This window comes from Halichoeres trimaculatus, unplaced genomic scaffold (assembly GCF_033239565.1).
Source record: "Halichoeres trimaculatus isolate MK-OKI-2021-1 unplaced genomic scaffold, fHalTri1.1 fHalTri1_scaffold_12, whole genome shotgun sequence".
NCBI classification, from domain to species: domain Eukaryota; kingdom Metazoa; phylum Chordata; class Actinopteri; order Labriformes; family Labridae; genus Halichoeres; species Halichoeres trimaculatus.
In genome coordinates, this window is record NW_027437190.1 from 21,457,455 (window position 1) to 21,473,341 (window position 15,887).

At 43.1% G+C, this 15,887-nt stretch overlaps 1 protein-coding gene and 1 long non-coding RNA gene across 7 annotated transcripts in view; one reads left to right on the plus strand and one right to left on the minus strand.

The window, feature by feature from the left end:
• Positions 1–15,887, plus strand: part of kif13a (kinesin family member 13A) — a 37,132-nt gene that overhangs the window by 14,343 nt on the left and 6,902 nt on the right. For 5 of the 6 annotated variants that reach the window (XM_074683063.1, XM_074683061.1, XM_074683062.1 and 2 more), the window contains exons 4-31: positions 1,507–1,567; positions 2,423–2,515; positions 3,042–3,222; positions 4,881–4,968; positions 5,486–5,620; positions 5,712–5,824; positions 5,918–6,029; positions 6,126–6,338; positions 6,446–6,556; positions 6,650–6,784; positions 8,686–8,816; positions 9,081–9,167; positions 9,251–9,426; positions 9,851–10,070; positions 10,371–10,533; positions 10,702–10,845; positions 10,942–11,091; positions 11,368–11,532; positions 11,690–11,863; positions 11,989–12,140; positions 12,233–12,365; positions 12,521–12,667; positions 13,182–13,214; positions 14,117–14,216; positions 14,333–14,459; positions 14,560–14,615; positions 14,701–14,825; positions 15,649–15,825. In XM_074683063.1, the coding sequence (XP_074539164.1) occupies positions 1,507–1,567; positions 2,423–2,515; positions 3,042–3,222; positions 4,881–4,968; positions 5,486–5,620; positions 5,712–5,824; positions 5,918–6,029; positions 6,126–6,338; positions 6,446–6,556; positions 6,650–6,784; positions 8,686–8,816; positions 9,081–9,167; positions 9,251–9,426; positions 9,851–10,070; positions 10,371–10,533; positions 10,702–10,845; positions 10,942–11,091; positions 11,368–11,532; positions 11,690–11,863; positions 11,989–12,140; positions 12,233–12,365; positions 12,521–12,667; positions 13,182–13,214; positions 14,117–14,216; positions 14,333–14,459; positions 14,560–14,615; positions 14,701–14,825; positions 15,649–15,825 (3,702 nt within the window). The remainder of the gene's footprint in view (positions 1–1,506; positions 1,568–2,422; positions 2,516–3,041; positions 3,223–4,880; positions 4,969–5,485; positions 5,621–5,711; positions 5,825–5,917; positions 6,030–6,125; positions 6,339–6,445; positions 6,557–6,649; positions 6,785–8,685; positions 8,817–9,080; positions 9,168–9,250; positions 9,427–9,850; positions 10,071–10,370; positions 10,534–10,701; positions 10,846–10,941; positions 11,092–11,367; positions 11,533–11,689; positions 11,864–11,988; positions 12,141–12,232; positions 12,366–12,520; positions 12,668–13,181; positions 13,215–14,116; positions 14,217–14,332; positions 14,460–14,559; positions 14,616–14,700; positions 14,826–15,648; positions 15,826–15,887) is intronic. The other variant, XM_074683064.1, reaches the window with a different exon arrangement.
• Positions 7,298–11,379, minus strand: LOC141800500 (uncharacterized). Its single transcript, XR_012599346.1, has 3 exons — positions 11,274–11,379; positions 8,325–8,800; positions 7,298–7,396 (listed from the first exon to the last, which is right to left on the minus strand). It is a non-coding gene; the product is annotated as an uncharacterized LOC141800500 (long non-coding RNA).

Here is a 15,887-nt window from a genome sequence, read left to right on the forward strand (position 1 = left end):
CACCCACTCACTTGTGTGGAGTCACAAGAGGAGGTCTTGCTTTCAAAGCATTCAGTGATCTCAGTGCTTCCCATGCTGACTGTGCAACCACTGGTTTCCCTGGCCTGTGGCCCTTATTATGATTAGAAGAGACTTCAATTATTTGGGGTATTTGTGCAGAGGGAAAATGCTTTGGCAGCTGCAGCCATGCAATAAAAGCCAGCGCAGTGACATGCTGCAGTGCTGTTCTTGCATTGCAGGATGATACTGCGGTAGAAAAAGTTTACACATCTTAAGGGAAAATATGATGAAGAGAAGAGTCAGAGCTTCTCTCTGCTTAGGCCAGAAACAGCCCATGTGCTACCAAACCCCATCACTATAAGATGCCATTAGTACGGTGGCTGGTAGGTGTCAGATAATTCTCAAACACAACAAAAAGAATGCAAACGTAACAACACAAATACCACAACAGAAGTACAGCCACAACAGAAGTTACAGATATCAAATTCATCAGTTTTCTAACAGATGGTTATCCCAATAGACACAGAAGAATTGTGAAAGTAAGTAAAAGGTTGTTCTCTTTTTTAACTTCAGCTATGATAGATATAGTTAAAATGCTAACATTATAGCATGACTTATTTTTAAAGCTAAACATAAGACGACACATTATCTGATAAAGGAAATATTATAGACTTATACGTACCACGAAAGTTATTGGGAGACAAAACCCCTACAAAGCTCTATTTGTCAAACTGAAGATAAAAAGAAAACATTATTTTGCCCACTTTCTCCACTTTTCTGTGTTGTTGCTTTTGTGTTGTTGTGTTTGCCTTTGTGTTTTTTGTTGGTGCGGTTGTGGTTTTTCCTTTTGCAAAGCGTTTTTATTTTGCAACTCATCTGACACCTACCTGCCTCTGTACATCAGTCATCTCGTCTGCTATTGTTTGCATAAAAGTTGCAGAGTGTTTTAGCGCAAAGCATCAGTCACTAATTGTGGCTTTAGCCTTGGCTAGGGACAGGTGGATGCACTACAGCAAAGGCACAACATATGAAAGGAATTTTGCTCTTCAGTAATAAAAAAAAAAAAAAAAGGGGTCTCTGCTGCTGAAGTCTGTGTTGTGAGACCCGCCACTGAGGGCTGAGAGCCAGCCTGCACCACAACGGTGAACAGCTACGGCCTGTTTCCTTGGAGACAGGGGTCACCGGGTGCTGGAATTCCTTCTGGGAAGCGCTGACCCTGATTTATGATTTCATTTAACTCCAACCACTATGACAAAACACGCTTCAGCTAACAGCGGATTTGTGCAGACAGTCATGGCGCTGTCTTAACAAGCATTTCCTCAAAACAATACTCAGTTAGACACCATCTTCCTCATTCACGCAAGCCCAGTCCTGCAGATTTACAGTTAGACACAATAAGCTTGTTTGAGCAGAAAGACCCCAGTTACAGTAAGAAAGATCTGTTTGTGTTTCTGTGCATGCCTGAGCAGGTGTGTGCTTACAGTCCCTGTGCTCTGCCTTTTGCAGGTGTTTGCTTTTGACCACTGTTTCTGGTCCATGGATGAGTCCAACGTTCCCAAATATGCTGGTGAGTCATGCCTAATGCTGAAACTGATCCGAAAGTCATCACCAAAGAACTCGAGTCATGTCCCATTTTAAGACCTGCTCAGCTTTTTGCAGCAGGGAAACTCCCCGGCTGATAGAAAGCTGTTTTTGCATCATGCAAAGAGAAGTTGTGGGCGTGTACTGCAATTTGCATTTTCAACCAGCTCATGAAATTTGCTATCAAGGTAGATGTCTTTGTCCAGTCTCAAAGGGAGAATATTGTTTTTGTTTATTATGTAACACAACCCTGAACGCTTGTACTTTTTATTATATCGTTATTATGCAACCATTATACCCACCCACAGCCTCAATTCAGTCCAGCTCCCATTCATCCTCCCAAGCTGCTCATTTCTGCTCAGCAAAGGCTGCACCTCTAGTTTTTTTTAAGTGTAAAGAAAGAGGTTATTACTGGCAGATTAACATAATCATTGCAGTGATTTTTTTGTCATATATGCCTCATTTTGTGATGGAAATGTCATGTCTGCTTTGTGCTGAACAGACAAGGCAATCTTTGCAGTGAAGGGCTGCCTCAAGGGCTCGGGCCAAGTCTTTATTTAGCTCATTAAACAGCCGTCCTATTCAGTGGGAGCACGATGGCGAGCAACACAAGAGACTTCTGTACATATCCCAACATTTTCCACCCGAGGAGACAAGAATCTGACACCTTCCACAAAATTTCTCCTTCTCTCTTGTCAAAAAAACTTCTATCATCTGTTTTTTTTCACTACTATTACTTTATTGCTTAAGGATGCAAACTAGACAATTACAGCCTCTTACATAACTAGATGTTGCTTCTGTTTACCATAATCTCCATGGTTACCAATTCTTTGTCTGAAAGGTCAAGAGGTGGTGTTCAAGTGCCTTGGAGAGGGAATACTTGAAAATGCATTCCAGGGATATAACGCCTGCATATTTGCCTATGGACAAACAGGTAATGAAATTGCAGATTAAATCTGTGTGAACTATACTTTGTTTTTTTTCTTTCTTCTGTTGCTGCAAGCAGTGATTAGAACATGCCTGAATATTGTGATATTTGCAATTGAAGTTATCTCAAGATGTGTCCTTAGAAAGTTGTCAGAACAGGAAGAGTTGTATTTCCGAACGCACTGGTGAATCACTTAACTTGCTTCCTTCCTCATTCTGAGTGAAGTTAGCTCATTTATCCCACTTCCTGTCTCACAGGGGAACATTTGGAGAAGAGACACACCTTTGGAAAGTTTGATGAGAACTGATTAAACACTTTTGTGCAACAGAACTTAAGTTTCCTGCATGAAGTCTCAAGCAGGGCTTTATGATGGGACCTGAGTTTGATATGATGCTAAAGTTAGCTTTAGCTGAAGTAAACCCCATGTCCATGAAATCAATGTTGTTGACCTTTAAAATTTAAGGTTTGACTGTGAATGAAGCCCCACCACATGTATGTTTAGTGCACACAATGAGCAACTCTGTGTATTTAGGTTCAGGAAAGTCCTTTTCCATGATGGGGAATGGGGAGCAGCCGGGTTTAATCCCTCGACTCTGCTGCTCGCTGTTCGAGAGGGTCCACAGAGAAGAGAATGAGTCTCATACTTTCAAAGTGGAAGTGTCCTACATGGAGATCTACAACGAGAAGGTCCGTGACCTGCTGGATCCCAAAGGGTGAGTCTGATGTCAACTTTGTGTTCGTTTTGCTTCTCTGTTTATAGCTCTGTTGTGTCTAGTAGCCTGAATGTGGGACAGCAACAGAATGATGCGCGTAGGAAGCTCAACCCAGTCATTTCCTGCAGGACAGCGGCCAGCGTCGAGCTCTGACACTGCTGCATTCTTCTGCTGCGGGTTGGCAGACAGACTGCAAGGGAGAGTCAGCTGTGAAAGAGTGTGTGTTTCAGGGACATCTGTTAGTGAAGCTGGGAGCAGGAGAGTGATCAGAGCAGCCCCACAGAGGGACTACAGTGGAGAGCTCTGTGAGCTGCAGATGTCTGAGGATGCAGCCAGACTCTTTTTTTATTTCAACTTCCTGTTGCTTCTCAAACAACCCTGAAGCTGTCTTGCTCTTCTTGTTCCTGAGCCTCTGTGGTTCCCTGTGTCAACACCTCATATAGGGTTAGATGTAAATGAGAACTCTGTCATTCTGTCAGTTGGTCATTTTAGCAGAAGCCCCCTTTCTTCTCTGTTTTGCATGTGATTTTTGCAAATATGATGACTCATGCTTTCTTGCAAGGAGCCACATCAAGAAAAACTTCCATTTGCCTGTCCCATTATGTCCAACACCTGCCAAGACATTTGAGCAAACAGAAATTCTTCCAGACATTGTGCTTTTCCTGAAAGATGGCTTTGATAGTTCTCTTGGTCAAAAACTACCTTTCCCCCCAAAAAACCCACCTTATAATTAATGAATCCACTGCAAAGTATTTTATGGGCCTCTGTCCATAGATCTGTGGTGTTATCCTGGGGTCAAAGGGGGCTTTGTCCTAAAAACCATTGTAAACAAAAACATTGTGCTTCCTCATTGTTTAGGACCCTTGTTGAAACCATGGACTACATTTAGAAATAGATTAAAATAAAGCAGTCAACAAAGCATCTATAATTGTTTTCCTTTGTTTAAACAATTGGACTGAAGGCAGAGAAAGCCAGAAAGTAATGGGAAAAGCACATTAACACGTTGTTTGGTCATGGATATTTATTGACAGAATGAAAAATGGCCAGGCTGTCCTTTGAGAAACTCTGTAAAAAAAATTATGGAAATACTTTTGCTAAGTAACAACTTGGCCTCAGACTCCTGTCACAGTTTGATTAAATCTGTACTAAATGTTGATTGAGACTTAATCATTTCAACATGTTCCTTTCATTTCCACAAGTGGCATCATAAAAAAGTAAATAAGGAGGGAGAAGCTCTCCTGCCAGAGATACTTTTGCTGTGGAATTTATTTTTACACAGCATCAAGAACAAAATCCATAAGCTGTTTCTTGTTACCAAGGGAAGAAAGAAACCTGATTTAATCTTTCAAGGAGAAAGGGGAAAGAAGTCACACAAATTTTTTGACTCTGAAATTTCATTTAAGTTATCTTTGGTTCTGATCGAGCAGGCGAGGTCAGAGGAGATGCTTTTAGCTTATCTAAAGAGAGAATCTGTCGAGCTGCCATTAGTGCTACAAATCATCTCATTAAAGAACGCAGAGGCATACGAAAAAGGAATCAAATAAAATGTGCACTCTCATACTGTGTTTAATATGTGTCTTTTTTTAGCACATATGTCCTTAATTTTGATTTTTTTTTCTCTCTTGTACAAACTTGTTTTTCTCTTTTTCCTTTTGAAGGAGCCGACAGTCCTTGAAAGTTCGTGAACATAAAGTGTTGGGTCCATATGTGGATGGTCTGTCTCAGCTGGCTGTTACCAGCTTTGAGGTGTGTTTTTAACCTTCTGCTTTCACACAGTGACAAAAGGTGAATCTAATCTATGCTGTTCCAGTGTTGAAACAAGTTGATCTTACATGTGCAGATATAGGCTTAAAGAAAGCTGTAGAAGCCCCTTTTGTCACATCGACAGCAATCTAACTCCTGATTTACATTCAGAACAACAGTTCAGTATCAAATCCTCCCAAGTGCAGGGGCTTGTGAACAAATATTTCTGGTGAGTGAATGTAATCATGAGATTTTGTGGTGTGTACGTGCCAAGCCTTGGAAGGGCTTTCCTTAATTAAGTTAAAACATCTCCACCCTGCTCTTCTGTCCTCTGCTCCGCCTGATATTAGTCAAGTGGATTGCCCTCATCACTGGCCCACTACCATCTGTGACCTAGTTAACTCGCCTGGCACACAGCCATAAGGGAACACTGTCTGACTTTACTGCTAACATAATGTTCAAATTTTCACATTTCCTCTCAATATACACTTCTTAATAACCTCACTGTCTCTCCTTCAAGGACATCGAGGTGTTGATGTCAGAGGGGAACAAGTCTCGCACAGTTGCAGCCACCAACATGAATGAGGAGAGCAGTCGATCCCACGCCGTCTTTAGTATCATTGTCACTCAAACACTTTATGATCTACAGTCTGGGGTCAGTCTTCTTTCACTTTGTGCCAAAAACTGCTGATCCTTACTCGTCTTATTGTCTGGCTGACTGTTCTTAATGTTGTGTTGGTTCGTAGAACTCAGGGGAGAAGGTGAGCAAGATGAGTCTGGTTGATCTGGCAGGCAGCGAGCGTGTGTCCAAGACTGGAGCTGCTGGAGAGAGACTCAAAGAAGGCAGCAATATTAACAAGTTGGTATTATTTTCACAGTAAATTATGAAATCCAATAAATCAATGAACAGTATAACTCCCTAAGGGTTGTAATGGATTTCTTTGGGTTACAGATCACTCACCACATTGGGCTGTGTGATTTCTGCTCTGGCTGATCAGTCTGCAGGAAAAGGAAAGGCCAAGTTTGTGCCGTACAGAGACTCAGTCCTCACCTGGCTGCTGAAGGCATGTCGTATTTTAAGAAGCCTTCTGTTTTGGTTGTTATAATAAGTGGTTTTCCGTCTTCCTTGTATCAGCCGGGATTGTTTTTCTTGTCTCCAGGACAATCTTGGAGGCAACAGCAAGACAGCCATGATAGCTACAGTGAGTCCAGCGGCTGATAATTATGAAGAGACTTTGTCCACACTCCGTTATGCTGACAGAGCCAAGAGAATCGTAAACCATGCTGTGGTGAATGAAGACCCCAATGCTCGGATCATCAGAGAGCTCAGGGAGGAGGTGGAGAAGTTAAAAGTTCAGCTCTCTCAGGCAGAGGTGAGAAGAAGGAATTTTGTGTAGACTGATAAGAATGAATCCATGCCAGATTTGTCATGGTCAACCAGACTGTGAGTATGAATTTTGCCTCCGTGTCTTCTCATCAGTCGCTGAAAGCTCCTGAGCTGAAGGAGAAACTCCACGAGTCTGAGAAACTCATTCAGGAGATGACTGTCACCTGGGAGGAGAAACTGAGGAAGACAGAGGAGATCGCCACTGTATGCACATCAGTCATAAATAGACTCCAAAACCTAAATTATAACTCTGCATGGTGAAAGGTACAGGAACACTGTGATTTTCTGTGCTTGCAGGAACGTCAGAAGCAGCTGGAGAGTATGGGCATCTCTCTGGAAACCTCAGGGATTAAAGTGGGAGAAGACAAGTGTTTCCTGGTTAATCTGAATGCAGATCCTGCCCTCAATGAGCTGCTGGTCTACTACCTGAAGGTAATCAAGACTTTAGGGCATGATCATGATGTACTGTTATACGTATGAACTACCTCCTGTATCTGTAGGCACCACATGAGGTTGGAGAACACACTGATATGGCAATATACTATAGAATAGAATAGAAAAGAATTGAACTTTATTGTCATTGTAACAAGTACAACAAAATTGAAGTCACAGCAGCAATCAAGAAAACAAAAGTAAGAAAGTGTAAAGTAAGTCCAAAAAGGTCCATAAGAAAATAGATGATAACAGCTTGTCCATCATTCACCAGTTCAGCCAGCCTCCACCTCCACAGGGTCCAGGACTGAGCTTCTTCAGCAGTCTGTTCAGTCTCTATCTCCTGGATCCTGTCTGCTCACAGCAGGTGAAGCTCTTCCAATGTGGCGTTGGTGTCTGATGTTAGCTCCATTAGCCATGTCTGTGAATAGCATGATGCTACTCTGCCTTCTGGTATTCCCTCTGTTGATGGGTTAGCACAGCTAGCTCGTTCATCTTATTGGAGTTAGATCTTACGTTCCCAATTACGATGGATGGAAGGACAGGTCGATGTCGTCACTTCTTAGCTCACACCTGAGAACCAGCACGTCGCCCTCACCTCCTTCGCCTCACCTTGTGAGAAGACATCAGGCCTTACACCAGTTAGCATTGACATGCTACAGGCTGCTAATAGCTGAGTTCACCTGTAAACAATGAATGAATCTAACCGTATGGTCATCAGTTTGCTCTCTTTCATCAAATTTTCCCCCTGGGATTAATAAAGTATTTCTGATTCTTATTTAGTTTATGTCAGCACATTTGGATTTATACTTTTATAATTGGTGCCAAAGGTCTGTGTAGCAAAATTGGAAAAACAATAATACTGTGTTACTATAAGTATAAATTTTCTGTTTTGTTGAACCTTGATTTGTCCCTTGTTCAAGGAAAATGGATATCTTTTTTCACTAATTTATCATACTAAACTTTTGCATTCAAATATTTCTTAAAACATTTAAATATAAAAAAAATATGACACGATAAACCTAATGGAGTATTTCTGTAATGACCCCTCTTTTTTAGGACAATGTGCATGGATCAGTCATTTCAGTCAGTGTTTGAAAATGCAGCTCTTCAACTCTTGTCCTTTATCCAGATGTTCAATTAGCTATTAGGTGCAAAAAAAAATAGAAAAAGGCAAACGTGAAGCAGATGAAGAGGATAAAAAGCTCAGAGGAGTGAGGCAGCATCATACAAAGTAGGACATGCACAAAGCAGGCAGTTGATCCAAAGCAATGTTAAACAGACAAGCAGACCATGCATGAAATCACAAAACAATGCCACATGACACAGAGGTCAAATAAAACAGATAGCAATCTGATGATCAGTTCAAAACAATGTAGACAACTAGAACAAGTAAGCTTGCTGATGGCAAGAAAATGAAACCAAGTTTTAGCTTTATGAGAAAAATAGTGTTGGTGTTCCTGTAAATGGAATAAAAGGATTCACTTTTTATAAATACAGTCTGTTGTCAGACCATTGACTTTAACATCCAACAAAATACCTGGAGCTGTGCGAGTAGAGTGAGAAAGCAGTCTTTGCAGCACACTGAACAACAGGCTTTTGTCCGGGTTCTGCAGTCCAGGCTGGCATATCAGTGTGGAATGAGTGAAGGGGGTTAGTTCACGGCAGGGTCGGACATCCTCCAGAAGCTGAAATGTTTGTTTAACATCACCCACTCTGCAACAACAGGGACTCGAGTTATTTCCCTCAGGCCTTGGTTTTAATCTGAAGTTTATTATTTTGTGAATTATTTAACACTTTAGAAGTTTCATCATTCTGAATTTAAAGTTAGGAAATGAAGTTAGTTATCATAACTTAAGCTCTGTCATGGTTTCCTTGATCTGTCCTCCATCTGTGTGTAGGAGCACACACGTGTAGGTGCTGACACCTCTCAGGACATCCAGCTCTTTGGGATCGGTATCCAGTCGGAGCACTGCGTTCTGGAGCTCTGCCCAGACGGTGACGTCACCCTCATGCCTATCGGGAATGCAAGGTGAGCTATTATGGATCTACCTTTTTTAGTGCTCTGTGTATCTCTTTGATGTCATCTCTTTTATGGATGACTGGACCAGAATGTTTCACATGACCTCACTCTGAAGGAATCTATGATCTGAGCTCCACACTTAGATATCAGAGCCCTGTCTGTCTCCTTCTTGCAAATAGATTTAAAATGTGAATTAGATTCCCATGTTTAAAAATTAAGATCTAATCCCTAGACGTCTTCTAAAGGAGAATTTAATTTCTTTGTTTTCTACAGGACCTGTGTGAATGGGACAATGATTGATTCCTTGTCCCACCTGTGGCATGGAGATCGTATCCTGTGGGGCAACAACCACTTCTTCAGGTATAAGACTACTTTCTATGTGGTCTTGAATTTGGAAGGAGTTGTGTGATGAAAAATCTGATTGGAAAGTATTTTTCTCTAAGGATTAATCTGCCCAAACGGAAGCGGCGGGACCGTTTAAAGGAGCTGGAGAGAGCTTCTCCCAGAGAGAGCTTCATCGAGGCGGATGTGGAAACAGCCAGTGAGGCCTCTTCTGAACAGGACTACAGCTACGAGTTTGCTCAGATGGAGGTTATGATGAAAACCCTGGGAAACAATGGTATGATTAAGATAATCCGCCTCCTACAATCTCTGTTGTCTCTAAGGGCTGTTCAGCTACACTTCTATACAGTATGTGCCACTCTTAGATTTCTGGCCCATGATTTTGTTCCTGCTAATCCAACAAAATAACAACTTTTAAGTGCAGTAACTTAAAATGAATCTCTTTCTTGCCTCTTTATTGTGGATGCTGTTGTGTTGCCTGCAAAAATAAGCTGTTTCCAGTAAAAAATAAATAAACAATACAGGAAGCAGCTGGGAAAAAAGTATAAGCAGACCCCATGATGCTTATCAGAAATATTTGTTTTATTTTTCTTAATTATGTATTTGCACACATTCACCAGAGACAAATTTCTGCCTTTTGTGAGCAAAAAGAAAACCATGAAGTAACTTTCTGTTTTGTTTTTTTTCCCCCCTGTTTGTAGACCCCATGCAGAATGTGGTCCAGGTGCTGGAGAAGCAGTATCTAGAGGAGAAGAGGACAGCTTTGGAGGAGCAGAGGATGATGTATGAGAGAGAACTGGAGTCACTACGACAACAGCTGTCTCCAGAGAAGGCACCGCAGCACCACCGCAGCAGCAGCGAGCGCCTTACGTTCCCGACGCACACGCCACACAGCAAGCTGCGGCTATGGACGGAGGAGAGGTTAGTGGAGGATGATGGGCACTGAAGCTCAAACTGTATGCTGATATTTTGATAAACACAGGCCGCTGTGGTCTGTGAAAATCTTTGAATAACCTCTTCAGGTGTCACTGACTCTTTAAACAAAGCTTCAAACATTTCTGTTCAGAATTTAAGTCTGCTGCCTACTACACCACTACGCTTATTTCCACCAGTTTACTGAACAGAATGAGCCAGAACAGAATGAGACCTGGCATGTTTGCAGGTCTTCATCTTTATTAAATGAATGATCTCTGTGTTCTGTTGTATTTGTGTGTGCGTCAGGGATGAGCTCTTTCGTCAAAGCCTCTCTCGGCTCAAGGAGCAGGTTGTGAAAGCAAACACCTTGGTGCGAGAAGCCAACTTTTTGGCAGAGGAAATGAACAAACTGACAGACTATCAGGTCACCCTTCAGATCCCTGCTGCCAATCTCAGCGCCAACCGCAAGGTCAGACCTCTGAGCCTCTAACACACACATACCACAGCCATATCACCTTACCAAAGGATATGAAACCTTAGTCATTTGGATTTTTTATCATCTACTTAAATCTTTTGCCTTTGATTTCCACAAAAAAAAGTCTGACTTTATCGAGTCTTTCGACTTATTTTTATACAGCGTGGAGTAATAGTGAGTGAGCCGGCTATTCAGGTGCGAAGAAAGGGGAAGGGGACCCAGGTGTGGACTATTGAGAAGCTGGAAAACAAGCTGGTGGATATGAGAGACCACTACAGGGACTGGAGGGAAGGTGCAGAAGAGATGGTGAGAAAATGTGTAAAAAGTGCAGTCTAAAAGATGAGTTTGATTATTCGCGTGTTCCTATGATGTATTTTTTTGTTATGATGGTGTTGTTTTCAGGATAGCAAGGCAAACAGTCATCACTGTGACCCATTCTATGAGGCGCAGGAGAACCACAATCTCATAGGAGTAGCCAACATTTTTCTGGAGTGCCTTTTCCATGATGTCAAACTGCAATATGCTGTCCCCATCATCAGCCAACAGGGAGAGGTAAGGCTGCTCCAGCATAAACAGATTAATGATCCCATAAATTATTCATAGTACAGCTTTCCAGTACTTCTTCCACTTTAGATCAATATGAAAAGAAGGTGCACAAATTCTTAGACACGAGTAAAATAGACAATGAGCCGCTTAACATGCATCAGCACAAGAAAAGTAATGCAGATACGTACTTTTAAAAAAGTGGGTCCATTTTTGTATGGATGCATATAAAGATGCCGTAGCTTTCCCATTGTATTTCATCATTTTGTTTAACGTGTCCTGCAGGTAGCAGGGAGGTTGCACATTGAGCTAATGCGAGTGAGTGGAGCCGTTCCAGAGCGCCTGTGTGGAGGAGATGACTCATCTGAGAACTCCAGCGAGAGCAGCTGCTACGAGGTGATGGACACCAACGGAGAGATCGTCCACATGGCCAAGAGGCTAACCTGCAGGGTGAAGCCTGTTGTTACTCTGTTTAATCAAAGATATTCTGATGTGGTGCAGTGTTGTTCAGTCTGTTTGGATTGCAGATTCAGGAGCATTTCATTCAGAAGTTCGTCTACAATCATGATCACACAGGTTCATTCTGTCGTCTGTTTTTTTCTTGCAGGTGCGGATCAGGGAGGCCACAGGTCTGCCGCTCAACCTATCTAATTTTGTTTTCTGTCAGTACACCTTCTGGGAGCATGGTGAGCCCACCGTGGCCCCTCCTATGGTCAGCCCAGACAATCCCTGCCCTCGAAGTCCAGACGCCCAGTTTACTGTCCAGTTTGATCACTGCAAAGTACGCAAAAAACTGGTCTAGCAACAGCTTCTTTTTCAAGCATCAAACCAAACTTTTCACATGTTTGTTTCCACTCAGAGCTGCACATAATTTCAACTCTACTACAACCTCTTGTTTAATTGCAGGACTATGTTGTGCATGTGACAGATGAGTTTTTGGAGTTTATATCAGACGGAGCATTGGCCATAGAGGTGTGGGGTCACCGCTGTGCTGGGAGTGCACGTTCACTCTGGGAACTGGACGCACTGGAGGCCAAGACCCAGACTCTCCGAGACCGGTACTGAGTTGCACTCAGACTTTTGCACATGTGGACACCCACAGGCACTGAATGTTTCTCACCTCATTTATCATGGCTGCTTTTCCTTTCAGGTGGAGTGAGGTGTCTCGAAGGATTGAGCTGTGGACCTCCATACAGGAGCTGAATGAGCAGGGAGAGTACTCCTCTGTGGAGCTGCATCCTGGGAAAGACATCAGCACAGGGGGAGTCTTCCAACTCCGACAGGTCAGAGAAAAACTTTGAGAGAGTTTCCCCCCAGGACAGACTGGCTGCCCTACATTAAACTCACATTTAAGAGGATTAATACTGATTATGTAATTATTAGCAGCCTTGTGAATGTGGTAATTTGAGAGCTGAATTATAGGGATTTGTCCAAGCAGGGTCACTCCAGGAGGCTGCAGGTGTGTGTGAAGCCAGTCCAAAACTCAGGCACGCTGCCACTGCTGGTGGAGGCGGTCCTGTCTGTCTCTATTGGCTGTGTGTCTGCTCGCTCTACCAAACTACAGAGACCACTCGACAGCTACCAGGTCTGTGAATTCCCAGCACTCCTCACATGCTGCTTAGACTATTGTGATGACAAAGTAGGATTATGATTAATGCAAAGCTGATTTCAAACCAGAAGTGAACAGTATTTGGGGAACAGTACAATTGTTACATGGCCAACATTATCATGCTGATTCAGCCAAAGTTTGTTCAGACGGTCCCTGGTTTCGTGCCATGACTGGTTCATCTGGATAGCTGGCAGCCAGTCTAAAGAAGAACAAGGAATGTACAAACTCATTAGTGCTTGTTTGTTTGTCCGTGCACTGATTTGACCTGATGACAGGAGGCGATGATTTGAAAAACTGGACACAGTCACGAAATCCTTTTTTTTTTATACTTTGCACATTGAGATTAAATTAGACTGGGTCTGGTTATCGTTTGTAATGACATGTGTTACCCCACACCAGCTACAAATGTAGGTATAAGAAGTGATGAGTTTTTTGTCAGAGCCCTTTTTCTCTTGTTCCCAACATTTGACTGTGTTTTTTTTGCTCCCAGAGAGAGGTGGAAGAAGATATGGATAGTTATCAGGTACCCTCTCAGTCTCCTCCTGCTGCTGCCCCCACCTCTATAGTTCATTCTGCAGCATGAAGGAAAACAACTGATCATGTGTTTGTGACTCGGCCTGTTGCTGAGGGCACGTGAGGCCGGAGGCAATGGGCTGCGTCTCTCCCAACTAAACGAGCGCTCTAATAAACAGCTGCTGCACATGTGGATGATTTCTGAAGCTGTAATTATCAATCACATCAGCCAGTCTTTGGCAGACTCTGAAAAATACAGTTGTGCCCATGGCTGAGCTCCCAGCCAGAAGCCTGTCTGCCAGGGAGGGCCTTGTCCCTCTCCCCCTTGCTTTTCACTCAGGTTGTGCACACTAATGCTATGGTGCTTGTCACTACTGAAGAGCTGCAGGAATAACAAGACTCATGAAATCACATTGGCATTGCATGGCTGCATGATTTACTGTCTTTGCATGGTGGGAGATGCTGATATCAGAAGCATAATGCAGATGGCCTGAGTTCTGTTGGTCACTGGGGTGGAGAGTGGGAAAAGGAGTGGGCTCTCTGTGGCTCCTTAGCAGAGTGATCTGCTGTGCATTCAGGTAGGACTTTGGGTGGCTCTGGCTGCATGTGACAAAATGATTGTTTGCTGGAAAGTGTATGAGCGTGTGTTGGTGCATATGGATCAGTTTTGAGAATGGGTTTGGAGGAGGTTTGTGTGTCTTGAGAACAGCCATAGCTGTTATGGAGTCAAAAATAAAACCATGAAAGCTGTAATTTTGAATCCCTTGGGTTTTACTTTATAACAGGATTAGCCCCTATTCAGATTTATGATGAGATGGTGAGTTAGGGAGTGGTTTTGACGTGTACTGTGCACTCTCACTTAGTCCTGGAAACACATCATTGACACTTATTCTGCCGTCTCTGTGCTTCCAGGAGGAGGATCTCAACTGTGTTCGAGAGCGTTGGTCAGAGGCTCTCATCAAGCGCCGGGAGTACCTTGACGAGCAAATTAAAAAAATCATCAACAAACGTGGTAAGTCTTTGAACCTGTTACAGCTACATCAGACCTCGAGGCTGGATGCTGTGTTTCTATTTTTCAGTCTGTGTCCACATGCTGCAATGAAACCCTTCGTCACTTCTCATTTGCAGAGAAGTCAGAGGAGGATATTGAGCGTGAGGCGCGGCTGGTGGAGCAATGGGTCGGCCTGACTGAAGAAAGAAACGCAGTGTTGGTTCCTGCACCTGGCAGCTGCATCCCCGGAGCTCCTGCAGACTGGTGAAACACAGCAAACAGAATCCCATGCACATGTCAGACTCTATTAATTGTCATTATTCTGCCATTTTCATAACTAACTTCATCTTTAAACTAATTTCAGGACCCCACCTGCTGGAATGGAAGCTCACATTCCTGTCCTCTTCCTGGATTTGAACGGTAAGGTGTACGCATTCCTCTTATAACTGATATTTCACAGCTTTGTGTCAGGCTGCATGAACACTCGGCTCTTTTATGCCACCAGCTGACAACCTGACAGTGAACGAGCAGCTGACCGGTCCACATGCTGCAGGCGTTAACTCCATCCTGCCCAAGGAGCACGGCAGCCAGTTCTTCTATCTGCCCATCATCAGACACAGTGATGAGGAGGTGAGTTGTGCATTTGACTCTACTGCCCTCACGTGGCTTAAATGGGAACTGCAGGGCACATGAACTAAACATTTAGATACTGTTTCAGGCATTGAGGTCATTGAACTATTCATTTGACAGAATGATCATCTGTTTTTGTAGCGTTGTGAGACTTGGTGTGCTTGTAGAGTTATGAGTTCCTTTTATATCCACTAGTTGTGTGGGTTTTTTTTTCTAAATGTCTAAATCATCATTTCAAATTCTGGTTTAATACTTTCATGTTGACATCACACTGAAGTGAATGACACAGTGGTGAACACTACCAGTCAGACAGGCTGCTTCCAGTTTTGTTACATTTCCCTCCAGCTTGTCTAAAGTGACTTGGAACATAAAATATTGAATTAGAGCTTAAAAACCCCTTTAACTTTTACTTGGGTGGTTTTTCTGGGGGTCTTTAATTGAGTTGATGTTACAAGTTTAATTGCTGCCAGGAGTCTTTTTGTTTTCTCAGATAATTACACAGACCAGAGCAACAGTCTCTCCATAATTATAGCTATAATTGAGGAACTGAGCAGTCTTTCTATTGCATAGCATTGTGCCTTAAGGCAAGCATTTAAATCCTAATTCCTGTTTGATGCTCTGTTTGAAGCACCAACCATACAGTAATCACTAGCCTCTTTCCAGTGCTTGATCGTGCTGACGTGAAAAGTTTTCCTCATTAGCCAACCCCTGCTAACCCACAGCAAGAGCTCAGCCTCACAACAGTAATCTGTGTGTACACACTTCTGCCTGTAGACACAGCTGTGATTTATATAACTAAATCACATCTCCTCTTGTACATCAGCTGTCTGCTACTTGCTCCTGGGACTCATCCATCCATGATTCAGTTCATCTCAACCGCGTCACGTCTCCCAGTGAACGCATCTACCTGATCATCAAAGCCACGGTGCAGCTCAGCCACCCGGCCTCCATGGAGCTCGTGCTCCGTAAGAGGATCGCGGTCAACATCTACAACAAGCAGGTGAATATTAGAGACATCACAATCAACCTGAGCTGTCAGTCCACCTGAGCAAGGTGGCTTCT